Source organism: Triticum urartu, chromosome 5A, assembly GCF_056163025.1.
Source record: "Triticum urartu cultivar PI428250 chromosome 5A, HENAU_Tu73, whole genome shotgun sequence".
Classification (NCBI taxonomy): domain Eukaryota; kingdom Viridiplantae; phylum Streptophyta; class Magnoliopsida; order Poales; family Poaceae; genus Triticum; species Triticum urartu.
Genome location: NC_141877.1, coordinates 467,448,367 through 467,474,860, shown reverse-complemented (window position 1 = coordinate 467,474,860; position 26,494 = coordinate 467,448,367). Strand labels below are relative to the sequence as shown.

At 45.5% G+C, this 26,494-nt stretch overlaps 4 protein-coding genes across 6 annotated transcripts; 2 read left to right on the top strand and 2 right to left on the bottom strand.

Annotated features, from left to right (window-relative positions):
• The first annotated feature begins 1,008 nt into the window (after positions 1–1,008).
• LOC147971994 (putative leaf thionin) lies at positions 1,009–3,570 on the top strand. 2 transcript variants are annotated; one of them, XM_087522903.1, is made up of 4 exons: positions 1,009–1,333; positions 3,059–3,184; positions 3,292–3,357; positions 3,473–3,570. In XM_087522903.1, the coding sequence occupies exons 1-4, from the start codon at positions 1,216–1,218 to the stop codon at positions 3,568–3,570; spliced, it is 408 nt and encodes a 135-aa protein (XP_087379029.1). In that variant the 5' UTR covers positions 1,009–1,215. The 2 variants fall into 2 exon arrangements, with proteins under 2 accessions (XP_087379029.1, XP_087379028.1); XM_087522902.1 differs by having other exon boundaries at positions 3,289–3,357.
• Positions 3,571–4,126: 556 nt separating this feature from the next.
• On the bottom strand, positions 4,127–11,800 carry LOC125509808 (sulfate transporter 1.2-like). Of its 2 annotated transcripts, XM_087521208.1 has the most exons (14): positions 11,632–11,800; positions 7,400–7,758; positions 7,273–7,321; positions 6,972–7,188; positions 6,722–6,896; positions 6,275–6,340; positions 6,073–6,186; positions 5,864–5,980; positions 5,648–5,774; positions 5,270–5,556; positions 4,982–5,172; positions 4,784–4,869; positions 4,614–4,690; positions 4,127–4,519 (listed from the first exon to the last, which is right to left on the bottom strand). In XM_087521208.1, the coding sequence occupies exons 2-14, from the start codon at positions 7,727–7,729 to the stop codon at positions 4,376–4,378; spliced, it is 1,980 nt and encodes a 659-aa protein (XP_087377334.1). In that variant the 5' UTR covers positions 7,730–7,758; positions 11,632–11,800; the 3' UTR covers positions 4,127–4,375. The 2 variants fall into 2 exon arrangements, with proteins under 2 accessions (XP_087377334.1, XP_087377335.1); XM_087521209.1 differs by lacking the exon at positions 11,632–11,800 and having other exon boundaries at positions 6,972–7,178; positions 7,400–7,488.
• A 197-nt stretch (positions 11,801–11,997) lies between these two features.
• Positions 11,998–12,822, bottom strand: LOC147971993 (uncharacterized). The gene is made up of 2 exons (XM_087524197.1): positions 12,583–12,822; positions 11,998–12,498 (listed from the first exon to the last, which is right to left on the bottom strand). The coding sequence occupies exons 1-2, from the start codon at positions 12,820–12,822 to the stop codon at positions 11,998–12,000; spliced, it is 741 nt and encodes a 246-aa protein (XP_087380323.1).
• Positions 12,823–14,477: 1,655 nt separating this feature from the next.
• LOC147971992 (uncharacterized) lies at positions 14,478–15,146 on the top strand. The gene is made up of 2 exons (XM_087522901.1): positions 14,478–14,693; positions 14,772–15,146. The coding sequence occupies exons 1-2, from the start codon at positions 14,478–14,480 to the stop codon at positions 15,144–15,146; spliced, it is 591 nt and encodes a 196-aa protein (XP_087379027.1).
• The last annotated feature ends 11,348 nt before the right edge of the window (positions 15,147–26,494 follow it).

Below are 26,494 nucleotides of genomic sequence, written 5' to 3'. Positions count from 1 at the left end.
GCATACTAACTAAGAATTATGTCTTATCAAAATAACATAGCCAAAGCAAGTTATCCCTACAAAATCATATAGTTTGGCTATGCTCCATCTTCCCCACACAAAATATTCATATCATGTACGACCCCAGTTTTAACCAAGCAATTGGTTCATACTTTTAACGCGCTTCAGCATTTTCAACTCTTACGCAATACATGAGCGCAAGCCATGGATATAGCACTATGGTGGAATAAGGTATAATGGTAGGGGTTATGTGGGAAGACAAAAAAAGGAGAAAGTCTCACATCAACGAGGCTAATCAACGGGCAATGGAGATGCCCATCAATTGATGTTAATGCGAGGAGTAGGTATTGTCATGCAACGGATGCACTAGAGCTATAAGTGTATGAAAGCTCAAAAAGAAACTAAGTGGGTGTGCATCCAACTTGCTTGCTCACGAAGACCTCGGGCATTTGAGGAAGCCCATCATTGGAATATACAAGCCAAATTCTATAATGAAATATCCCACTAGTATATGAAAGTGACAAAATGAGAGACTCTCTATTATGAAGATCACGGTGCTACTTTGAAGCACAAGTGTGGTAAAAGGATAGTAACATTGTCCCTTCTCTCTTTTTCTCTCATTTTTTTATTTAGGCCTTTTCTCTTTCTTTATTTTATGGCCTCTTTTTTTTATTTAGCTTAGGGATGCTAGTTTTGCAAGTCCGGAGTCTCATCCCGACTTGTGGGGGAATCATACTCTCCATCATCCTTTCCTCACTTGGGACAATGCTCTAATAATGATGATCATCACACTTTTATTTACTTACAACTCATGAATTACAACTCAATACTTAGAACAAAATATGACTCTATATGAATGCCTCCGGCGGTGTACCGGGATATGCAATGAATCAAGAGCGACATGTATGAAAGAATTATGAACGGTGGCTTTGCCACAAATACAATGTCAACTACATGATCATGCAAAGCAATATAATAATAATGGAGCGTGTCATGATAAACGAAACGGTGGAAAGTTGCATGACAATATATCTCAGAATGGCTATGGAAATGCCATGATAGGTAGGTATGGTAGCTGTTTTGAGGAAGATATAAGGAGGTTTATGTGTGATAGAGCGTATCATATCACGGGGTTTGGATGCACCAGCGAAGTTTGCACCAACTCTCAAGGTGAGAAAGGGCAATGCACGGTACCGAAGAGGCTAGAAATTTGCCATGGAGAGCAAGCATTTCAAGAGCGTGATCCTGCGTGCACTCATACTGGGACTTGTCCAGGGACAAATCCAAGTAGCAGAGGGCAAGAGCTGCTGCAGAGACACCAGATCAAGAAACTGTTACAACCAGGGGCGGACCCAGGATAAAAACTGACCAGGGGCACCCAGCTATACAAAACTCTCGATAATTTTTACACATAGGCTTATATAAACGTCTATATGTCCTATATATAGACATTTTCTTGCAAGTCATAAGATATTTCATTCAAGTTCTAAAAAGAGATACTTCATCCAATCATAACACAACAAGTTATCAATAAAGTGAACATACCTTACAAAAAGACTTTAAATCCAAATAGTTCATATTTTGCAAAAGAATATTCATCTCTAACATAAATACTGTGTTCTGAAAAGAAAAACACATATTAGTATTAGCAATTTAAAATTCTAATGGAAATGGTAAACACACAAGAGGTGTAAGGTATAGGATCATTACAATACATTTCTCCCACGACGATCTTTAATCTTATGGAAACGATCAAGAATCACTTTATAAGCAATTTCGTCCAGCAGTCCATTTTCCACGAAGCAAATTAGGCTATGGCTCAAATAATCATCACCAATTTTGTTACGCAAAGCACCCTTCACAATCTTCATAACTGAAAAACATCTGTCAACATTGGCAGTGGTTACAGGGAGAGTCAACGCTAGCTTCAAAAGCCAATATACCAATGATAGGAGAGATGCTTCCTTGTATCCACCGTCGGTTTAGCCAAATCACCTATTTTGTCCAAAGCTAGAAAACATTGTATCATGGAGTATATTATCTATGTAGAGACCAAGTTCGTGTTCAAGAGTCACCATATTTTTGTGATTAAAAAATCATCAGGATAAATCTTGGCTAATTTCAGCAACATTTCCTTGTTAAAATGGCAAAGTAAATCAGTTGGGCTCAAAGCAGACCTGTTGGTGGTGATGGTGTCGTCCCTTTCTTTCTAACTGTAAAAATTCCGAGAGAAAGCATCCTAGTAGTAGCAGACTATCAAGCCAGCAGACAAGTGAGAGTAATAGAATGGTTTGCCGGATTGAATTGCATAGAAAATTCCAGAATGGTACTACAAGTTAAGCTACCGGTAGTGTGCCACACTAATCCTACAATTTATGGTTAGAACCAACAGTACATGCCTGATAGAGTACTAGTACGGATTGCATATTTTCACTTGGTTTGACAGAAAACACAAAGAAATCAAATAAAAAATAAGGACCGGAGAGATCCAGGCAAACCAAATCGAGAAGTACCTGTGTTTCTGTTTGCCTATGGCAGTTTTGGAGTTGGGATGAGATTGAGATTAATAAAGCTTGGGGATGGGCACTTGAGCAGAAGTTGCTGCTGCTGCAGACCAGACCTACGTAGACCAGCGCTCGCGCCGCGGCGGCCGGCGGCAGGGCGGGCATCAGCCGGCAGGCGACTGGGCAGCCGCAGAGCCACGATCGACCAATCCTCAAAGTGGCAGTGCGTGGTGGCTGACGGTTCATTTCTTGGTTTAATCGATTTTCTAGCTATTAGCCTATTCATTAATTGATTGATCTCCGAGAGTCGAAGAGGCAAGCAGTAGCCAATTTCTCCTCGTGTTCATCGCTTTGTTGAAGGACACGCATCTCTTCATTTTTCTCGATTTGGTTTGCTTTTTTATGGGCTTTACGGAGAAGGGCCGATGGGGAGTGGGGGCACCAGCTCTTGCGTGACCGGGGGCCTGCTGGCTGGATCGGGTGTTTATACCGGGGCGACAGGAAATTGAGTGGGGTCCTGGGCCGCCGCTCGTCACAACGTGCGTCCGCCCCTGGTTACAACGTGTGCGGTTTTAGGTACCCCAGTAGCTCCTGCTCAAAAATGTGTGGCTGTGTGCTCACAAGGGACCCCACATGTCCCAGTGAATACCCTAACCTCAACCTTCTCCCCAGCTCAGCTGGTACGTAAACCCAAGTCACTCTCTGTATGTTCTCTATATTATTTTGCTCCCAGATGGAAGTTGCACTTAAGGTTGACTAATGCTTGCTGCTGCTGGTGCGGAAGAAGAACCAGATGCCGTTGAGTACTGCAGTTTAGGATGTAGCCTCTCAGTCTGTGACAACGTCAATTCAGGTAGTATCTTAATTAATTCATCATCTGTACATATACTTTCAATTGATCATAAGGGAAAAAAGTTTTTTTTTTCGGTTTGGAATGAACATTGCACATATCTTGATCTTGTCATCAGCTGAGCTTGGCGAAGACATGAAAGTCGGCGTGGGGCGCTGCGGCGATGCGTGCGGACGGTTCTGCAACGATGCCAACATCGCATCCGTTGATGCTTGATCATGTATGAGAACGCGCTGAGATCCCGGTGGCTTACCTTCTTCGTCGTTGCTGCTGCCTTAGCCGCTATCTAGTTCTTGCTTTAGCTATGATATGTTAGGCTTTGCTGCCAACTGCTGTATGCTGTGTCTGAAATGCTGTGTGGGTGCCCCGGTTCAGCTGGTGTGTGCTCTGCTTCTATTTTGGGATCTTGCATGACCCTTTGAGGTGCTGGGCTGGGGTTCGTCGTGATCCCCGGTCATGTAAGATAGTATGTCGTGTGTTGGGTAACAAAAACTCTACTAGTAGCTGTGAACCTTGGTTTCTCTTAATAAAATCGGAGAGGGAGGCTTCTCTTTTGATGAAGAAAAAAAATGCACCGAGATCCCACGTCGATCCTTTATGTATATCTGTACATACTTGAGGAGGTTCCTCCGTGAGTTCCAAAAATTTACTTCGTTCATACTCAGTAAAGGAGCACCTCTAAACTTTATCTACTATTCCCTCCGTTCACTATTATAACATGTTTTGAATATTCTAATATGGACTAAATATGGACTGAAATGAGAGAACAAACACACTAAAATACGGTTATATACATCTGTTTCAGAAAAAAAGTTAGAACATCTTATAACGGTGAACGGAGGGAGTAGTATTTGGTAAACCGGAGAGGCTCCGGTGATTGCCTTAACTTATTATATGTATCTACATTGGCCACAAAGCCACATCATCTTGCGCTACCCAGCTTAGATCACAGGGAGCACCAAAACTATTCTCAACACTAGCACCATATGGCACCACCAGCCATTCCGCCGAACTACTTCGCTCACGGTTCCTGCATCGACTTCGTCGTACAGAATCGCACGGCGTCAGAGACTGCGAGGAATATATGACTGCTTCCAATGTGCTCGGTGAGCTTGGATGCTTGCAGTTTTTCTATGACGACGGAACCAGGATTTGACAGAATGAGCTGCCAAAACACACAATACAAAACAACATTATCAGCTGCCCTGTGAAACAAGATTATAGTTTTCTGAAAGTGTGTGTAGCTTGAATGGGTGTACCTGCATATCTCTTTTCTGAAGATTCTTGTACAGACCTTCAAGAGCATGTATGCCGCTTGTATCGATGTCGATGACCGCTGCACCAGCATTTTTCACCGGACTGCATTAGTACAATGATTGAAAAAAATAGTTTGAAATTTCTCAGGCCAAGATATAATTCTTCTACTTACGCGACATTTCCACAATCAAGAAACTGATTTTAGGCAGTCCCACTGCTTTAGCTCTGTCTTCTTCGTCTGTGAGCCACCTAAGAATTCTGCCATGGAGCACCAGATGTCAGGCCTATGAGGCTGAAATTACCAAATTCATGTGTATTTTATCATACTTCAGATTCAGAGCATAATGTGTGATGAATTTGCCATCTTTACCTTTCTCGGACGTAATTAGAGTTGGAAAAATAAATAGCAGAATCAACCCTCACAATCACCACCCCGGGAGTAAGATTTGCTTCTGGATATTGGCTTATGTTCCTGTATATAGTGGTGCCGGGAAGGTTTCCAAGTAGGGCTGTCCTTGGCCTTGTTACTTGAAGAAGTATTTTGGCAAATGAGATTGCTACCTGGTAATACCCAGAAAAAACAAGTTCTAGTTATGTCTCCACAGAAAGACATGAAAATATTATTATTCTTCATCAAAGATAATGCTTTGGTCCTTACAGCAATCAAGAGGCCAATCTCAACGGATACAAAAACAACACCGAAAAAAGCTCCCATGCAAGCAATGAAGTCCAATTTGTCAACTTTCCAGATGAGAATTGCTGCTTCATAGTCCACAAGGCCGATCACCGCAGAAATAATGATCGACCCTAGGATTGCATTTGGTGTGTATTTGAATAGCGGTGTGATGACCAACAAGGTAAGAAGAACCACCACTGACATAACCACATTGGATACAGGAGTCTTGCAGCCAGCCATGAAGTTAACTGCCGAACGTGAGAAAGAACCTGAAAAAGAAAATACAGGATATAGATTTTGGCACTGTATTTTCCAGACAGTTTACTGTCAGCTCTGTTCGGCGAAAAAGGGTGAAGCTACCTGTTGTGACATAGCAAGATGTCATTGATCCTACTATGTTCATGGTTCCAAGTGCTACCATCTCCTTGTTTCCATCTAGCTGGTAGTCCTTCATAGCAGCAAATGTCCTTCCAATAGCTACAGCTTCCTGATGAAGTAGTCACGCACAGATTGATGAGAAATCTGGAGATGCACATGACAGGAAAAACAAATATGTGTTCATATCAGAATACATACTGTCAAACCAACTATGCCGCAAACAACACCGATCTTGAAGCCTTTTGCGACAAATGGACCGGTGAAATAAATCTTGTGTACTGATGATGGGTTGATTCCCTGTTCAATGTGCTTTACCTGATAACCAAGTGACAATTTTTTTTTCATCCATGACAAACAGTGTATGGTCCACACAACTGAGCCTGAATTTTCCTGACTTAGTCACTTACTATCTGAACACCTTGCTTGTCGGCACGAGTAATGTATACAAAAAATGTTGCTAGAATCACTGATATTATAGGAGCAATAGCTGGCACCCAGAAAAGCTTCCTATTCTTCTTTCCCTGTGTAAATCAAACATCCTTAGTGGATGAAATAAATTTTTAAAATGTTAAATGTGTTGTAAAGGTACAAGGAACAAAGAATCCTTACGATATACTTCGCAAACAGAAGGAAAACCAGGAAAGATACACCAATCACAATTGTCTGCCAGTTCCACTGCATATATATACAAGCATCTCCTTGTTAGTACTCTAGATAACTCAGACAGACAGTAGTACTATCTTAAGCCTATGCTAATCCCTTCCTGGCGCGGGAAGATCCACAAAAAGGAGGGGAACAAATTCACCTGCCCACTTCCAAATGAATATAAAGATGAGCTCCAAAGATCCAAAAACAATTCAGCACTTGCAAAAATATTTTTCCCCACATAAGTTATTTCCATATCGACATGGCATGATGTACTTCTATTAATAATGAAAATGTTTTTAAGTTCTAGGAATTACAAATATGCTCTTATAATTCCAGAAAATGCAGTGCATGATGTTCTGATCAAGATATAAAATCGATATGTTACTGCTAAGTATATGAGATATGTACCCCATGACGAACTGATCTCCAGACAGATTCCATAACAGAAACTATGTCGGTTTTCCTTGTAAAATTTGCGATGCCCAACACGTATTTTAGCTGCTGCAGGGCAATAGTAATGGCAGCTCCCCCCATGAATCCGACAATTGCAGCATGTGACAAGAACTCTATAAGGAACCCTAACCTGAAAAAAAATTTACCAACTCTTAGTCCAACACGTGACATTATGTGCAAGCTTTTAGTATATGTTTGCATATACCTTAGAAATCCCAAGGCTGCTTGAGTGATACCAGCGAAGAAGGTTGCCGTGAAAGCAAGGCGCATGTATTCCTCCTTGTTTTTGACATGGTCAACCTCAGCTTGTAGAAGTGAACCTATCAAAAGAGAAACCACAGCAACTGGACCGATCGCTATATCCCTTGAGCTACCCATTGCAGCATATATCAATGGGGAATGAAGCTGGAGTCTGAAACCAACTAACAAAAGTAAATTATGATAGCAAAACAAGCTTAAATGTTTCGCATCAAATCTCCGCAACAGAATCAAGAGGAGTAACTTACAAAGCCCATACTGCGGGTCCAAATTAGCAAGCTTCGAATAGCCAATGTCCTATTAGAGTCCATCATTCAATGTCAGGCACAGTTTAAGTGGTCAAAGCCAAGGTGGACCAGTCATCCTTGATGATACCTGAGGAATGCAGAGGCTTGCGATGGTCAACCCGGCAATCAGATCTCCTTTGAACTTGCTGAGACTGTAATCCCTGCCCCACCCAAATATTGGAAACAAGAACTCCAGCCCCATCATGAACCTCCTCGGTCCGGATTGGCCCTTGTACTGACGCAGCGGGTTGTCGTGGAAGAAAGTCTCTCTCAATGTTTCTGTAAACTCCGTGGCCAAGTTCTTCGGAGGGGGATAGCCCACTTTGTACACCAGCGGTGCTTGAGATGGGTCATTGGAGGGTGTCTGTGTGGTGATGCCAGGTTCATCTGCTGCCTCGTCAGATATATGATGGACCATCTCTGCTATTCGAACAACTTTTTGTTATCCTGGAGAAACAGTTGAGTTAATTTTAGTAACTGGAGTGTGCATGGAGGTTAGACGTTTACAGTACTTCAACATTGCAAAAATTATAACCATATAAACACCACCAAAATGACATCACGAAACGATGACCCTTACATGCATAGAAACTATCGATATTTATCATGTTTAATGGTTTTATCTTTTTTTCTATCTTAACATAGAATGAATCTGAACTTAATTTTTTTATATTGCTAGTAAACTGATAAGTATGTAAACTAATTTTGTCGTGACTAGTTTGCGTACTAGAAAGAGATTGAATCAGCAGTATGTTGGTGGAGGACAGGTTATCCTGAATTTTCGTTTTGGGAGAAATATAGGCGATGCTTATTCAAGATGAACACATACCTTGAGCTCGGACAACTAGCAGGCAAATCTTTTCATACGAGGAGCTAAGAATGGCAACAGTGAATCCATATTATGATATCTTCGAAATAGAAAAATCTATTTGATATTTGATGCTCACTCTTATATAGAATAACCATATGTTTCTCCCAACTGTCCCATTCTAACAGTAAAAGGAAAAACGAGAAGGTTGATTGTATTGTTCAGCTCAGTGTGAATAGCAGATAATAATGGTGGACTGTTGTTTCTTGTAAGCACAAGACTTTGCGGTGTTGGTCTGAAAGTCCAACGGGCTTATTCAAAAAGCAATAATTGGTGCAGAAAGTTCCAGCTATTCTCTTTGAATCCTGACCCAATGGTAATAGATGAGAAACTAATAATATTAATAAAAGCCAAATGAGTCAAGTTTGTGCCTAGGTGAGATAGTCCAACTAAGATGAGACAAAATACTCCATACTGTACATCTGTAGAATTCTCCAAATCAAAGCTGAGACAGAGCAGACAGAGGCAGTTGTTTCCAAGTGAAGGGATTGATTTATCAATTATTATTATATCTAACTAAAGAATACTACTACAAAATTCGGTAACCTTAATCTTCTTACTTACATGAGCAGTGACTGGTCACCATTCCACCTAAATGGGTCCCAATTGCTAAGAAAGAAGCTCTAACCATGTTTATTTTCAGAAAACCTAAGTAGTGGTGCAGAATTATATAATTCGACGAGCTATTGAACACTCTCCCCTCCCGACCCCTCCCGCGTCGCCCCCGCGAGGCGAAGGGGAGGGCGACCAGATCCTGTCGAGCGCCCCCCTCCTCCTCCTCTTCCCCTGCTCCGCCGCCGCCAGAGGGCACGGCCGGGCAAAGCCCGACCGGTGCCGGCGGCGGCGGGGCGCTGGCGTCCTCCTGCTCGAGGGGGCTGCGCGGGCATGCTTCTTCGGGCCGGTGCGTCGCGCGGCGGTGAGCGCGACGGCGCTGCGTTGTGCGGGTGTGGCGGCTCCGCGTTCTGGCGGCGGCGGCGCACTGGTGGAGCCTGCGTGGCGGGCACTGCGACGGCGGGGCGTGCCCGGGCTGCAACGGCCAGATCTGGCCGCCGGGGGGCACGGGCTGTGGCGGCGTGGGCTGGAGGCCGTCGTCCTGCTGGCTGGCGGCAGAGGCGGCTGAAGGCGGCGGCGGATCCTGCTCAAGGTGCGGCCTTCGTGGCTGCGGTGGGCGGCGGATCTGACGCGGCGGTGGCGGTGCTGGTGGTTGCGGGCGAGCCGGGTTCCGGCCAGATCTGGCTGGATTTGTCGCCGGGGACCCGGCTGGTGGCGCAGGGCGGTGGCCGGAGCGCGTCCTGGTCGCGGATGCTGGCCTGCTCTGGCCAGGGTGTGGCGGCGCGTGTGTGGTGGCGGTGGCGGCGCAGAGTGGTGGCCGATCTGGTGGCTGCGTGGCCGACGGACTCAACGGCTGGAGTCCGGCGGGCGGCGCGGGATGGGCAGTGGCCTGGTGTGGCTGCTGCTCCGGCCGTGGAGGGATCCACGGTAGCTTGGCATGTCGGCTGCGGCGGCGGCTGACATGTTTCGGCGTCGGTTCGACCGTAGGTGGCGTGTGGCGGCCTTCGATTCCTCTCCCCGTCGCCCATGCACCACTTCCGTCGAAGGACTGGGCTTTTCTCAGTTGTGGTACATCGCCCGTCTCGCGCCCGGAAGCAGGACCGCGCCCGTCTCGCGCCCGGCAGCAGGACCGCGCCTGTCCCGCGCCCGGTTGCAGGACCGCGCCGCCTGTCTCGCGCCCGGCAGCAGGACCGCGCCCGTCTCGCGCCCAGCGGCAGGACCGCGCCCGTCTCGCGCCCGGCAGCAGGACGGGCCGATGGCGGCCAGTTGGGGGCAGCTCAGGGGTGCAAAAGGCGCGTCTCTATAGGTGGCGTGGCGCTGGGTAACTGGTGAGGTGGCGTCGAGGTCTTGGATTCCGGGGTGGCGGCCCTGGTGGTGGTGTCGCGGTGCTCATGGGCAAAGCCCGTGCCTTGGTGCTGCCCGGTAACCATGGTCGTGTGGGCGGCATGGTCACCGGGGTGTGACGTTCGGTGGCGGTGAGTATGGGCCGGGGTGAAAACCTATCCTATCTTCGGACGGACCGGCGGCGGCGAAGCTCGCTCCCTTCCTGAAGGCGTCGTCGCGGCCATCATTGCCCGTCGTGTTGCTCTAGGGGAAACTCTGACTCTCGGGTCGGGCGGTGGCGGCGCTCCGGTGTCGTTTCCTTCCTGAAGGCACCGCCTTGGAGCCCACGGTTCGTCATATGCGGCTTCATCTCTTCGCGGTGGCGTGTTCACGGGCGAGGACCCCGCTGCTCTTGTAGTGCTTGGGGTGGTGTTGCTGCGCTCGACACTTATGTATCTTGCCTTGGGTGTGTGCGTGTGTTGTGGTGGCGTGCGTTTGTACCGGGTTGTTGTTGGTTGATGCTTTATATATAAAGCGGGGCGAAAGCCTTTTTCGGTAATTAAAACCTAAGTAGTAATATTTTCAGTAGAATTTTCATTCTCGGCTAGTTTCATTAGGCTGCGGATGGAACCAAGAACGCTTGGTCGCAGCTTACTTGCATGATTCAAAGATAATAGTGGTGGACCGTTGTTTCTTGTAAGCACAAGACTTTCCGGTGTTGGTCTGAAAGTCCAAGCAGGCTTATTCAAATAGCATAATTGGTGCAGAAAGTTCCAACTATTCTCTTTGAATCCTGACCCAATGGCAACAGATGAGCAATAATACTATTAATAAAGCCAATGAGTCAAATTTGTGCCTAGGCTGAGATAGTCCAACTAAGATATCAGAAGATACTCCATAGTACATCTGTAGAATTCTCCAAATCAAAGCTGAGACGAAGAGCAGACAGATGAACAGAGGCAGTTGTTTGAAAGTGAAGGGATTGGTTTATTATAATCTAAAGAATACTGCAAAATTTGACAACCTTAATCTTCTTACTTATGATGAGCAGTGACTGATCACCATTCCACCTAAACGGGTCCCAATTCAATTACTAAGAAAGAAGTTCTTACCACATTTATTTTCAGAAATCCTAAAACATAAGTAGTAGAAATATTTTCAAAAAAAAAGAAATATTTTCAGAACAATATTTCATTTTCGGCCAGTTTCATTAGGGTGTGGATGGAACCAAGAACACTTGGTCGCACCTTACTTACAGGATGCTAACGACGAGCCAGCTGAAATTTTTGTGAGACATTTAATCAAGTACTCACGAAGCATACTCGCTGACACAATAACGCACAAAAGGTATCGGTGAATTGCCGGTTTCTCATCCATTAAAAAAGGGATGGATACACTGCTGATTTCCGAGCAGAGGAACTAATGGCGAAGTTATCAAAAAATCGAACCCCAGCGTGCAGTCGCAGTCGTAACAGACGAAATGCGACGAGTTGTACAGAAAATAAAGAACCAAGAACGACTGAAGGGGAGGGGAGAAGATGCTCATGGATCAGAATCGTCGGATGAAGAGATTTTACCGGATATACAGTGGTTCCTGTGATCGGTCGACGGAGCCGCCGCGCGCTCAGGGTTCACCGGCCCACGAATGGCGCATCCCTCTTGGCGCTGGCGCGGCGAGAGCGGGTATATATGCCTTCTGGAGGCACCAGGAGGATCCGCCTGCCGGGGAAACAGACGCGCCCAACGGACAAAAGAGCGGCAATGGAAGGTAGCGCGATCTCTGCTGGTAGTTGTTTATACACCACGGAGTCGGGAGACGAGGGAAGACGGCGACGTGGACGTGGACGTGCGGAACCAAAATGGCTGGGAAGTCGCCGCGGGCTCCACGGCCGTGGAACCGGGGCCGTCCTACGCCGGTCGGTCAACGGCGCCGCGGTCAGGGTCTACGGGGACCAACGGCGGCGAGGGAAGGATGATGAGTTTTCAGTGTTTGGACCGTGGAATAGTGGTCGGGACGACGAGAGGTGAAGTGAACCGCGTGTGGGGCAGGGTACAACTGAAGGTGACTTACGACGACCACCTGGCCTTTCCTTACGACCGGAAGGTGACAAGCGATTAGGTGGCCGAGTTACACGAAGACCGCGGCCGTACTTCAATTCGGCTTCATGTGTCTGCGAGTCCTGCGTAGGTGGTGGAGTCGCGAATCCTTGTTGCGAACCTGAAGCGTAATTGTAGGCGTATGGTTGTGACTCTGCGGGGATAAAAGATGGGCCAATAACGTCCCCTCCGAAGAACTCTGTAACTAATGATGTAACCGTGTTGCCATGATCATGTGAAGCTCCCCGGAGGCCTATGTTGACGCCATGATCATGTGATGCTCCCCGAAGACCTGTGTTGACGCCACGTTGGGTGTTCTCATCGCCCCAATTAACATCAGGTATCTCCTGCACATAGAAACATTTTAAACAAACTGTTAGAGGATAATATATGATATCATTGTAAATGCATTGAAATGTAAACATGACTACCTGATTATATCCCTCTCCTATACTGTCTGGCCATTGTACGTGGCGCTGGTTTAAATCTGGTACACGAGTCTCCTCGGACATGGGGATCCCCCGCGTGGAGAGATACGGCTGAGATCCCTCACCTTGGGTGTATGCATCATATCCTGTGTACGCATATGGGTTAGGGGAAAGAAACTGCTCGGGCATCGATTCCAAGCCCGTACCATGGTCCTGAGATGTCTGCCCCTGACGAAGCTGCATCGAAAAAGAGCGATGCAGTGGCAGAGATGAGTCCTGTCGTGGCAATGTCGTTCTAGTACTCGGACCCTCCCCCACTGCCCATGGCTCGTACGCGCCTCGCTCGGTCTGGACGACGGCGCCGCACTTGGTCTAGCTGACCTCGGTACCGGCATGTTGTATGCTCCAGCGACAACGTCATCGCCTCTATCGCATCTGAACTTCTTTGCCAAGTATTGTTGAAGAAGTTTCTGGAATGTCTTGCGAAATGGGCCCTGGGCCGGCATGCTATCCGTAGCCATCTGCCCTACTTCGTTGCAATTTTCAAGCTGAACAATATTTGGATGTTATTTAGTTCAAATGATTATGAAATGATGGACCTAAAAAAGTTACAAGTGATTACCATCTGGTCACAATAGTAAGCTGCACGCAGCTCAACATGTCTCCGCGCCTGCTCCTCTTGTGTGAGATGTGTTGGTATAGTAGCTGGCTAACTGGCCAGGCTAGCACGTGTGTTCATGCAGTACCACTGCTTATACGCTTGATCTATACTTCCATCGTATGGTCTGCAAAATTAAATTATTACATAAACCATTGTGATGAAAGCAAAGCATCTTCACGCATCGTATGATCATCGTAATAAAATAGTATACATAAAATAATGTAAATAAAATATACCTAAGTTGATGCACTATATCCGCTAGCGCTTCATTTTCCCACTTGTGTACCCATTCAATGTTCTGTTCCCTCCAATCGTATAAACTCCAACCCCTGCTCAGATTGTCCAAAAGGACCACCTGACCAGATGAATTGACAAAAGAGACTACCTATGGATCAATTTGACAAAAAAGACCCCCTCAGCGGTGGCGGCAGGTGCGGCAGGCGACACGTGGCACCTGCCGCCACGCCAGGAGGCGGCGGGCCCGGCCGCCACGCCAGGAGGCGGCCGGCCGGCGAAAACGGATTATGTACAGTTCTCTGAGCCGTGACGGAACGGGCCAGGCCTGGCGGGCCACGCCGCCACTAGAGGAGGTGGCCGCTGATTATGTACAGTTCTTCGAGCCGCGACGGAACGGGCCAGGCCTAGCGGGCCAGGTCGCCACTAGAGGAGGCGGCCGCTGCTGCCCATGTCCCTCCCTGGCCGACAGCTGCTGCAGCTCGCGGGCCGAGGCGTGGGCCCCGCCGCCACCAGCGCTGGCGGCCACCCTGCTGCACGCGTGTGCGCAAACGGCTCTGATTCCCCCGCAGACAGCCCTCATTCCCATGATTCGAAAAATGCTGCTACAAGTGAGGTGACAGCACCCAAGAGCGTGATTTCCGCGTGGGAATATGGATGCTGATGCCTGCTTTTGGTTCTTTCACCCGGGAATCAGTCCTGCTTTTGTTACTTTTGCCTCGTAGGATGCGACGGCAGTCCGAGAATCACTCTGGCTATTGCTTGAGCGGATGCGACGGCACTGCGGTAAACAGTCACTTGCTGCGGGAATCCGATGCTGCGGGAACCTGTTGTGCCGACACTACAGGGATCCTAAAATTTCCCGCCTAATTTCGTCTGTTCGCGCTTATTTTCTCGCCATCATTTATCGCCTGAGCCTATAAAAGGAAGACACCGAGGCTCTCGTCCAGCCATCCTCGAAATCGCCAGTGTGCAAAGTGTGTAACACATTTTTTCAGTCGGTATGAGTTTGCCTTGCTCGGATCAAAGCATTAGGCCGAGAAAAATGAAGAATGCAAGTTTGCCTCCGGGGGTGGCAGTCCTGCGGTGTTGGTGTGGCGATCTTTGCAAGGTGAAGGAGGTGACAGATTTTTCAGATTGGTTGGGCATGAAGTTTTTCATGTGCGCCAATTATGAGGAAGATCCACCCGTAGCTATTTCAGAGTACGACAAGCCTCCGGTATGCTTTAACCATCACGAATAGATATTGTTGGTATTTTGATTGATTCTTTAATAACATTCTGGTTTCTTGTTGTAGTCTCCTCCGCCTCTGTGCATGTACTATCGTTGGATTGACACGGAGATGCCGGCTTGGGCAGTGACTGAGATTCGTGAAAGAAGTCACCGTGCGTGGAATAGTTTCTATGCGGAAGAGCGACGCGAGAAGGCGGAAGCTGAGGAGAAAGCAGAGCAAGAGAGAGAGTTAAAAGAATACTATGCGGAGCAACACCAATTTTTTCAGGATTTAGGAAAGAAAAACAGGGAAGAGGCTTGTCGCATGGAGGAGCAGGAACGACAGCGAAAGGAGACACGTGAGGCGGAGAGGCAGAGAAAGAAAGAAAGGGCTCGTCAGGCCAAGGCAGCAGAAGAAGCTGGCGATGGAAAAGGAAAATATCCACGTTGGACTCAGTAGATTCCTGTGGTAGTATTTTAAATTTCGCAATCATTTGTATCTTTATTGATGCAGTTTAATGTAGCTTTATTTCAGTAGTTAAATGTAGCTTTATTTAAATTCTACGATGTATCTTATTTTCAGTTGTACCTTGTCGTGTTGTATCTTATTTTCAATTGTACCTTGTCGTGATGGGAAAAAAAATATAGTTTTAGAATAAAGTAGTGGCATTTTCTTTCCCTCCACTAATTATCGAACATCGTGCAACTGAAGGAAATATGCCCTAGAGGCAATAATAAAGTTATTATTTATTTCCTTATATCATGATAAATATTTATTATTCATGCTAGAATTGTATTAACCGGAAACATAATACTTGTGTGAATACATAGACAAACAAAGTGTCACTAGTATGCCCCTACTTGACTAGCTCGTTAATCGAAGATGGTTATGTTTCCTAACCATAAACAAAAGAGTTGTTATTTGATCAACGGCATCACATCATTAGGAGAATGATGTGATTGACATGACCCATTCCATTAGCTTAGCACCCGATCGTTTAGTATGTTGCTATTGCTTTCTTCATGACTTATACATGTTCCTATGACTATGAGATTATGCAACTCCCGTTTTCCAGAGGAACACTTTGTGTGCTACCAAACGTCACAACGTAACTGGGTGATTATAAAGGAGCTCTACAGGTGTCTCCAAAGGTACATGTTGGGTTGGCGTATTTTGAGATTAGGATTTGTCACTCCGATTGTCGGAGAGGTATCTCTGGGCCCTCTCGGTAATGCACATCACTTAAGCCTTGCAAGTATTGCAACTAATGAGTTAGTTGCGGGATGATGTATTATAGAACGAGTAAAGAGACTTGCCGGTAACGAGATTGAAACTAGGTATTGAGATACCGACGATCGAATCTCGGGCAAGTAACATACCGATGACAGAGGGAACGACGTATGTTGTTATGCGGTCTGACCGATAAAGATCTTCGTAGAATATGTAGGAGCCAATATGAGCATCCAGGTTCCGTTATTGGTTATTGACCGGAGACGTGTCTCGGTCATGTCTACATTGTTCTCGAACCCGTAGGGTCCGCACACTTAAGGTTTCGATGATAGTTATATTATGAGTTTATGAGTTTTGATGTACCGAAGTTAGTTCGGAGTCCCGGATGTGATCACGGACATGACGAGGAGTCTCGAAATGGTCGAGACATAAAGACTGATATATTGGACGGCTATATTCGGACACCGGAAGTGTTCCGGGTGATTTTGGAGAAAACCGGAGAGCCGGAGGGTACCGGAACCCCCCCCCCACCCCGGGAGAAGTAATGGGCCATATGGGCCTTAGTGGAGAGAGAGGGGCTGCCAGAGGTGGGCTGCGCGCCTCCTCCCCCCTGGTCCGAATTGGACTAGGAGAGGGGGGCGGCGCCCCCCCTTTTCCCTCTCCCTCCCCACTTCTTTCCCCCTCCTAGTAGGAGTCCTACTCCTACTAGGAGGAGGACTCCTCCTTGGCGCGCCATAGAGGGACGGCCGGCCTCCTCCCCTAGATCCTTTATATACGGGGGTAGAGGGCACCCCTAGACACACAAGTTGATCCACGTGATCATATTCTTAGCCGTGTGCGGTGCCCCCTTCCACCATAGTCCTTGATAATATTGTAGCGGTGCTTAGGCAAAGCCCTGCGACGGTAGTACATCAAGATCGTCACCACGCCGTCGTGCTGACGGAACTCTTCCCCGACACTTTGCTGGATCGGAGTCCGGGGATCGTCATCGAGCTGAACGTGTGCTAAAACTCGGAGGTGCCGTAGTTTCGGTGCTTGATCGGTCGGGCCGTGAAGACGTACGACTACATCAACCGCGTTGTGCTAATGCTTCCGCTGTCGGTCTACAAGGGTACGTAGATCACACTCTCCCCTCTCGTTGCTATGCATCACCATGATCTTGCGTGTGCGTAGGAAATTTTTTGAAATTATACGTTCCCCAACAATGGCATCCGAGCCTAGGTTTTATATGTTGATGTTATATGCACGAGTAGAACACAAGTGAGTTGTGAGCGATATAAGTCATACTGCTTACTAGCATGTCATACTTTGGTTCGGCGGTATTGTTGGACGAAGCGGCCCGGACCGACATTACGCGTACGCTTACGCGAGACCGGTTCTCCTGACGTGCTTTGCACAAAGGTGGCTAGCGGGTGACAGTTTCTCCAACTTTAGTTGAACCGAGTGTGGCTACGCCCGGTCCTTGCGAAGGTTAAAACAACACCAACTTGACAAACTATCGTTGTGGTTTTGATGAGTAGGTAAGATTGCTTCTTGCTTAAGCCCGTAGCAGCCACGTAAAACTTGCAACAACAAAGTAGAGGGCGTCTAACTTGTTTTTGCAGGGCATGTTGTGATGTGATATGGTCAAGACATGATGCTAAATTTTATTGTATGAGATGATCATGTTTTGTAACCGAGTTATCGGCAACTGGTAGGAGCCATATGGTTGTCGCTTTATTGTATGCAATGCAATCGTGCTGTAATGCTTTACTTTATCACTAAGCGGTAGCGATAGTCGTGGAAGCATAAGATTGGCGAGACGACAACGATGCTACGATGGAGATCAAGGTATCGCGCCGGTGACGATGGTGATCATGACGGTGCTTCGAAGATGGAGATCACAAGCACAAGATGATGGTGGCCATATCATATCACTTATATTGATTGCATGTGATGTTTATCTTTTATGCATCTTATCTTGCTTTGATTGACGGTAGCATTATAAGATGATCTCTCACTAATTATCAAGAAGTGTTCTCTCTGAGTATGCACCGTTGCGAAAGTTCTTCGTGCTGAGACACCACGTGATGATCGGGTGTGATAGGCTCTACGTTCAAATACAACGGGTGCAAAACAGTTGCACACGCAGAATACTCAGGTTTTACTTGACGAGCCAAGCATATACAGATATGGCCTCGGAACACGGAGACCGAAAGGTCGAGCGTGAATCATATAGCAGATATGATCAACATAGCGATGTTCACCAATGAAACTACTCCATCTCTCGTGATGATCGGACATGGTTTAGTTGATTTGGATCACGTAATCACTTAGAGGATTAGAGGGATGTCTATCTAAGTGGGAGTTCTTAAGTAATATGATTAATTGAACTTAAATTTATCATGAACTTAGTCCTGGTAGTATTTTGCAAATTATGTTGTAGATCAATAGCTCGCGTTGTTGCTTCCCTGTGTTTATTTTGATATGTTCCTAGAGAAAATTGTGTTGAAAGATGTTAGTAGCAATGATGCGGATTGGATCCGTGATCTGAGATTTATCCTCATTGCTGCACAGAATAATTATGTCCTTGATGCACCGCTAGGTGACGGACCTATTGCAGGAGCAGATGCAGACGTTATGAACGTTTGGCTAGCTCAATATGATGACTACTTGATAGTTTAGTGCACCATGCTTAATGGCTTAGAATCGGGACTTCAAAGACGTTTTGAACGTCATGGAGCATATGAGATGTTCCAGGAGTTGAAGTTAATATTTCAAGAAAATACCCGAGTTGAGAGATATGAAGTCTCCAACAAGTTCTATAGCTAAAAGATGGAGGAGAATCGCTCAACTAGTGAGCATGTGTTCAGATTGTCTGAGTACTACAATCGCTTGCATCAAGTGGGAGTTAATCTTCCAGATAAGATAGTGATTGACAGAATTCTCTAGTCACCATCACCAAGTTAGTAGAACTTCGTGATGAACTATGATATGCAAGGGATAACGGAAACGATTCCCAAGCTCTTCATAATGCGGAAATTGACGAAGGTAGAAATCAAGAAAAACATCAAGTGTTGATGGTAGACAAGACCACTAGTTTCAAGAAAAGGGCAGAGGGAAGAAGGGGAACTTCAAGAAGAACAGCAAGCAAGTTGCTGCTCAAGTGAAGAAGCCCAAGTCTGGTCCTAAGCCTGAGACTAAGTGTTTCTACTGCAAAGGGACTGGTCAGTGGAAGCGGAACTACCCCAAGTGATTGGCAGATAAGAAGGATGGCAAAGTGAACATAAGTATATTTGATATACATGTTATTGATGTGTACTTTACTAGTGTTTATAGCAACCCCTCAGCATTTGATACTAGTTCAGTTGCTAAGATTAGTAACTCGAAACGGGAGTTGCAGAATAAACAGAGACTAGTTAAGGGTGAAGTGACGATGTGTGTTGGAAGTGGTTCCAAGATTGATATGATCATCATCGCACACTCCCTATACTTTCGGGATTAGTGTTGAACCTGAATAAGTGTTATTTGGTGTTTGCGTTGAGCATGAATATGATTTGATCATGTTTATTGTAATACAGTTATTCATTTAAGTAAGAGAATAAATTGTTGTTCTGTTTACATGAATAAAACCTTATATGGTTACACACCCAATGAAAATAGTTCATTGGATCTCGATCGTAGTGATACACATAATCATAATATTGAAACCAAAAGATGCAAAGTTAATAATGATAGTGCAACTTATTTGTGGCACTGCCGTTTAGGTCATATTGGTGTAAAGCACATGAAGAAACTCCATGCTAATGGGTTTTTGGAATCACTTGATTATGAATCAGTTGATGCTTGTGAACCATGCCTCATGGGCAAGATGACTAAAACGCCGTTCTCCGGAACTATGGAGCGAGCAACTGACTTATTGGAAATAATACATACTGATGTATGAGATCCGATGAGTGTTAAGGCTCGCGGCGGGTATCATTATTTTCTGACCTTCATAGATGATTTGAGCGGATATGGGTATATCTACTTAATGAAACACAAGTCTGAAATATTTGAAAAGTTCAAAGAATTTGAGAGTGAAGTGGAGAATCATCGTAACAAGAAAATAAAAGTTTCTACGATATGATCGCAGAGCTAAAATATTTGAGTTACAAGTTTGGCCTTCAGTTAAAACAATGTGAAATAGTTTTACTACTCACGCCACCTGGAACACCACAGCATAATGGTGTGTCCGAACATTATAACCGTACTTTATTAGATATGGTGCGATCTATGATGTTTCTTATCGATCTACCACTATCGTTTGGGGGTTATGCATTAAAGACAGCTGCATTCACGTTTAAAAGGGCACCATCTAAGTCCATTGAGACGACACAATCTGAACTGTGGTTTGGCAAGAAACCAAAGTTGTCGTTTCTTAAAGTTTGGGATTGTGATGCTTATATGAAAAAGTTTCATCCTGATAAGCTCAAACCCAAATCGGAGAAATATGTCTTCATAGGATACCCAAAGGAGACTGTTGGGTACACCTTCTATCACAAATCCGAAGGCAAGACTTTTGTTGCTAAATTCGGAGTTTTTCTAGAGAAGGAGTTTCTCTCGAAAGAAGTGAGTGGGAGGAAAGTAGAACTTGATGAGGTAACTGTACCTGCTCCCTTATTGGAAAGTAGTTCATCACATAAATCTGTTCCTGTGACTACTACACCAATTAGTGAGGAAGCTAATGATGATGATCATGTAACTTCAGATCAAGTTACTACCGAATCTCGTAGGTAAACCAGAGTGAGATCCGCACCAGAGTGGTACAGTAATCCTGTTCTGGAAGTCATGTTACTAGACCATGACGAACTTGCGAACTATGAGGAAGCGATGATGAGCTCAGATTCCGCGAAATGGTTTGTGGCCATAAAATCTGAGATATGATCCATGTATGAGAACAAAGTATGGACTTTGATGGATTTGCCCGATGATCGGCAAGCCATAGAAAATAAATGGATCTTCAAGAGGAAGACGGGCGCTAATAGTAGTGTTACTATCTACAAAGCTAGAATTGTCGCAAAAGGTTTTCGACAAGTTCAAGGTGTTGACTACGATGAGATTTTCTCACTCGTATATATGCTTAAGTCTGTCCGAATCATGTTAGCAATTGCCGCATTTTATGAAATCTGGCAAATGGATAAACAAAACTGCATTCCTTAATGGATTTCTTAAAGAAGAGTTGTATATGATGCAACCAGAAGGTTTTGTTAATCCTAAAGGTGTTAACAAAATATGCAAGCTCCAACGATCCATCTATGGACTGGTGAAAGCATCTCAGAGTTGGAATATACGCTTTGATAAGTTGATCAAAGCATATAGTTTTATACAGACTTACGGTGAAGCCTGTATTTACAAGAAAGTGAGTGGGAGCACTACAACATTTCTGATAAGTATATGTGAACAACATATTGTTGATCGGAAATAATGTATAATTTTCTGGAAAGCATAAAGGAATATTTGAAAGTAGTTTTTCAAAGAAAGACCTCGGTAAAGCTGCTTACATATTGAGCATCAAGATCTATAGAGATAGATCAAGATGCTTGATAAGTTTTTTCAATGAGTACATACCTTGACAAGATTTTGAAGTAGTTCGAAATGGAACAGTCAAAGAAAGAGTTCTTGCCTGTGTTGCAAGGTGTGAAATTGAGTAAGACTCAAAGCCCGACCACGGCAGAAGATAGAAATAGAATGAAAGTCATTCCCTATGCCTCAGCCATAGGTTCTATAAAGTATGCCATGCTGTGTACCAGATCTATTGTATACCCTACACTGTGTTAAGCAAGGGAGTACAATAGTGATCTAAGAGTAGATCACTGGACAGCGGTCAAAATTATTCTTAGTGGAATAAGGAAATATTTCTCAATTATGGAGGTGACAAAAAGGTTCATCGTAAAAAGTTACGTCGATGCAAGTTTTGACACAGATCTGGATGACTCTAAGTCTCGATCTAGATACATATTGAAAGTGGGAGCAATAAGCTAGAGTAGCTCCGTGCAGAGCATTGTTGACATAGAAATTCACAAAATACTTACGGATCTGAATGTGACAGACACGTTGACTAAAATTATCTCACAAGCAAAACATGATCACACCTTAGTACTCTTTGGGTGTTAATCACATAGCGATGTGAACTAGATTGCTGACTCTAGTAAACCCTTTGGGTGTTGATCACATATTGATGTGAACTATGGGTGTTAATCACATGGTGATGTGAACTATTGATGTTAAATCACATGGCGATGTGAACTAGATTATTGACTCTAGTGCAAGTGGGAGACTGAAGGAAATATGCCCTAGAGGCAATAATAAAGTTATTATTTATTTCCTTATATCATGATAAATGTTTATTATTCATGCTAGAATTGTATTAACCGGAAACATAATACTTGTGTGAATACATAGACAAACAAAGTGTCACTAGTATGCCTCTACTTGACTAGCTCGTTAATCGAAGATGGTTATGTTTCCTAACCATAAACAAAAGAGTTGTTATTAGATTAACGGGATCACATCATTAGGAGAATGATGTGATTGACATGACCCATTCCATTAGCTTAGCACCCGATCGTTTAGTATGTTGCTATTGCTTTCTTCATGACTTATACATGTTCCTATGACTATGAGATTATGCAACTCCCGTTTGCCAGAGGAACACTTTGTGTGCTACCAAACGTCACAACGTAACTAGGTGATTATAAAGGAGCTCTATAGGTGTCTCCAAAGGTACATGTTGGGTTGGCGTATTTCGAGATTAGGATTTGTCACTCCGATTGTCGGAGAGGTATCTCTGGGCCCTCTCGGTAATGCACATCACTTAAGCCTTGCAAGCATTGCAACTAATGAGTTAGTTGCGGGATGATGTATTACAGAACGAGTAAAGAGACTTGCCGGTAACGAGATTGAAACTAGGTATTGAGATACCGACGATCGAATCTCGGGCAAGTAACATACCGATGACAAAGGGAAGGACGTAAGTTGTTATGCGGTCTGACCGATAAAGATCTTCGTAGAACATGTAGGAGCCAATATGAGCATCCAGGTTTCGCTATTGGTTATTGACCGGAGACGTGTCTCGGTCATGTCTACATTGTTCTCGAACCCGTAGGGTCCGCACGCTTAAGGTTTCGATGACAGTTATATTATAAGTTTATGAGTTTTGATGTACCGAAGTTAGTTCGGAGTCCCGGATGTGATCACGGACATGACGAGGAGTCTCAAAATGGTCGAGACATAAAGACTGATATATTGGACGGCTATATTCGGACACAGAAGTGTTCCGGGTGATTTCGAAGAAAATCGAAGAGCCGGAGGGTTACCGGAACCCCCCCGGGAGAAGTAATGGGCCATATGGGCCTTAGTGGAGAGAGAGGGGCTGCCAGAGGTGGGCTGCGCGCCTCCTCCCCCCTGGTCCGAATTGGACTAGGAGAGGGGGGCGGAGCCCCCCCTTTTCCCTCTCCCTCCCCAGTTCTTTCCCCCTCCTAGTAGGAGTCCTACTCCTACTAGGAGGAGGACTCCTCCTTGGCACGCCATAGAGGGCCGGCCGGCCTCCTCCCCTAGATCCTTTATATACGAGGGTAGAGGGCACCCCTAGACACACAAGTTGATCCACGTGATCATATTCTTAGCCGTGTGCGGTGCCCCCTTCCACCATAGCCCTCGATAATATTGTAGCGGTGCTTAGGCAAAGCCCTGCGACGGTAGTACATCAAGATCGTCACCACGCCGTCGTGCTGACGGAACTCTTCCCCGACATGTTGCTGGATCGGAGTCCGGGGATCGTCATCGAGTTGAACATGTGCTAAAACTCAGAGGTGCCGTAGTTTCGGTGCTTGATCGGTCGGGCCGTGAAGACGTACGACCACATCAACCGCGTTGTGCTAACGCTTCCGCTGTCGGTCTACAAGGGTACGTAGATCACACTCTCCCCTCTCATTGCTATGCATCACCATGATCTTGCGTGTGCATAGGATTTTTTTTGAAATTACTACGTTCCCCAACAGCAACAACTACAAAATGAAATTAAGATAGAATATAATGCCTTACAATAAGAGAATACAAACTAATAATGCAAGTACATCTGAATTAAACGGTACAACTGGAATACAGCTTAAAAACTACATGAAGGCATCATCGTCATCCTCGGTCGATGCAGAACTCTTGCCCTTCGAGGATGCAGAACTCTTACCCTTGGACGATGAAGAACTCTTGCCCTTCGAGGATGCAGTACTCTTGCCCTTGGACGATGCAGAACTCTTGCCCTTTGATGATGCAGAACCCGGAAGCGGCGGCATGAAGATATCATCTTCGTCCTCGCTCTCCTCAGTCCATAAAAATGGATGCTTTTCTGCAGTCCTTCTAAAAGTTTCACTCTTCGGCTCCACTACCTTCTTCCACCTTGCATTCAACCTAAGAAGTTCTTTGCGTACCTCCTCATAGGTCCTTTCAGGCCACCCAGACCTACGTAATTGGTGAGCCAACTCATTCATTGTGGTGTCACTACCGGTGAGTTCGTCCCATGGAACTATCCTATTGTACATCCTGAAATCGGTAGCTAGCCTCAGAAGAGTGCTGCTCATCCCAGGGTGAAAACTACGATCGGAAGGATAATGGGACATCTCGACTACACTACACTCAAATGCTTATCCACCTCCATCTGAAGGGGATTTTATAGGTAGAGAGGAAAAAATGGCGGGAAAGAACGACTGCGGTATGGCGGGAAAGGGTTGGCGGGAACATATGGCGGGAAGGGTTTGGCGGGAAACGGGTGGCAGGAAGATATGGCGGGAAGGGGTTGGCGGGAAACAGTCCTAACATAAGCAAAAGAGTGGAGCGGATAGTATGGCGGGAGATAAAGGCGGGAAAAATTGTTCCTGACTGGTGCATTTTATTTCAGCATACATAGATGTTTAAATCGAAAAGTCTGATACATACATATGTAGATACAATGGGTCGCGCATGTGGATAGATGAATCACCCTACTTACGACGACCACCTGACCTTTCCTTACAACCGGACGGTGACAAGCGATTAGATGGCCGAGTTACACAAAGACCGCGGCCGTACTCCAATTCGGCTTCATGTGTCTGCGAGTCCTGCGTAGGTGGTGGAGTCGTGAATCCTTGTTGCGAACCTGAAGCGTAATTGTAGGCGTATGGTTGTGACTCTGCGGGGATAAAAGATGGGCCAATAACGTCCCCTCCGAAGAACTCTGTAACTAATGATGTAACCGTGTTGCCATGATCATGTGAAGCTCCCCGGAGGCCTGTGTTGACGCCATGATCATGTGATGCTCCCTGGAGGCCTGTGTTGACGCCATGATCATGTGATGCTCCCTGGAGGCCTGTGTTGACGCCACGTTGGGTGTTCTCATCGCCCCAATTAACATCAGGTATGTCCTGCACATAGAAACATTTTAAACAAACTGTTAGAGGATAATATATGATATCATTGTAAATGCATTGAAATGTAAACATGACTATCTGATTATATCCCTCTCCTATACTGTCTGGCCATTGTACGTGGTGCTGGTTTAAATCTGGTACACGAGTCTCCTCGGGCATGGGGATCCCCCGCGTGGAGAGATACGGCTGAGATCCCTCACCTTGGGTGTATGCATCATATCCTGTGTATGCATATGGGTTAGGGGAAAGAAACTGCTCGGGCATCGATTCCAAGCCCGTGCCATGGTCCTGAGATGTCTGCCCCTGACGAAGCTGCATCGAAGAAGAGCGATGCAGTGGCAGAGATGAGTCATGTCGTGGCAATGTCATTCTAGTACTCGGACCCTCCCCCCACTGCCCATGGCTCGTACGCGGCTCGCTCGGTCTGGACGACGGCGCCGCACTTGGTCTAGCTGACCTCGGTACCGGCATGTTGTATGCTCCAGTGACAACGTCGTCGCCTCTACCGCATCTGAACTTCTTTGCCAAGTATTGTTGAAGAAGTTTCTGGAATGTCTTGCGAAATGGGCCCTGGGCCGGCATGCTATCCGTAGCCATCTGCCCTACTTCATTGCAATTTTCAAGCTGAACAATATTTGGATGTTATTTAGTTCAAATGATTATGAAATGATGGACCTAAAAAAGTTACAAGCGATTACCATCTGGTCACGATAGTAAGCTGCATGCAGCTCAACATGTCTCCGCGCCTGCTCCTCTTGTGTGAGATGTGTTGGTATAGTAGCTGGCTGACTGGCCAGGCTAGCACGTGTGTTCATGCAGTACCACTGCTTGTACGCTTGATCTGTACTTCCATTGTATGGTCTGCAAAATTAAATTATTACATAAACCGTTGTGATGAAAGCAAAGCATCTTCACGCATCGTATGATCATCGTAATAAAATAGTATACATAAAATAATGTAAATAAAATATACCTAAGTTGATGCACTATATCCGCTAGCGCTTCATTTTCCCACTTGTGTACCCATTCAATGTTCTGTTCCCTCCAATCGTATAAACTCCAACCCCTGCCCATATTGGTTAGCCTGCAAATTATGTAACAAAGTGTGAGTTTAGTAAATTAAAAATGACACTAACTATTTAGGGATGTCACATC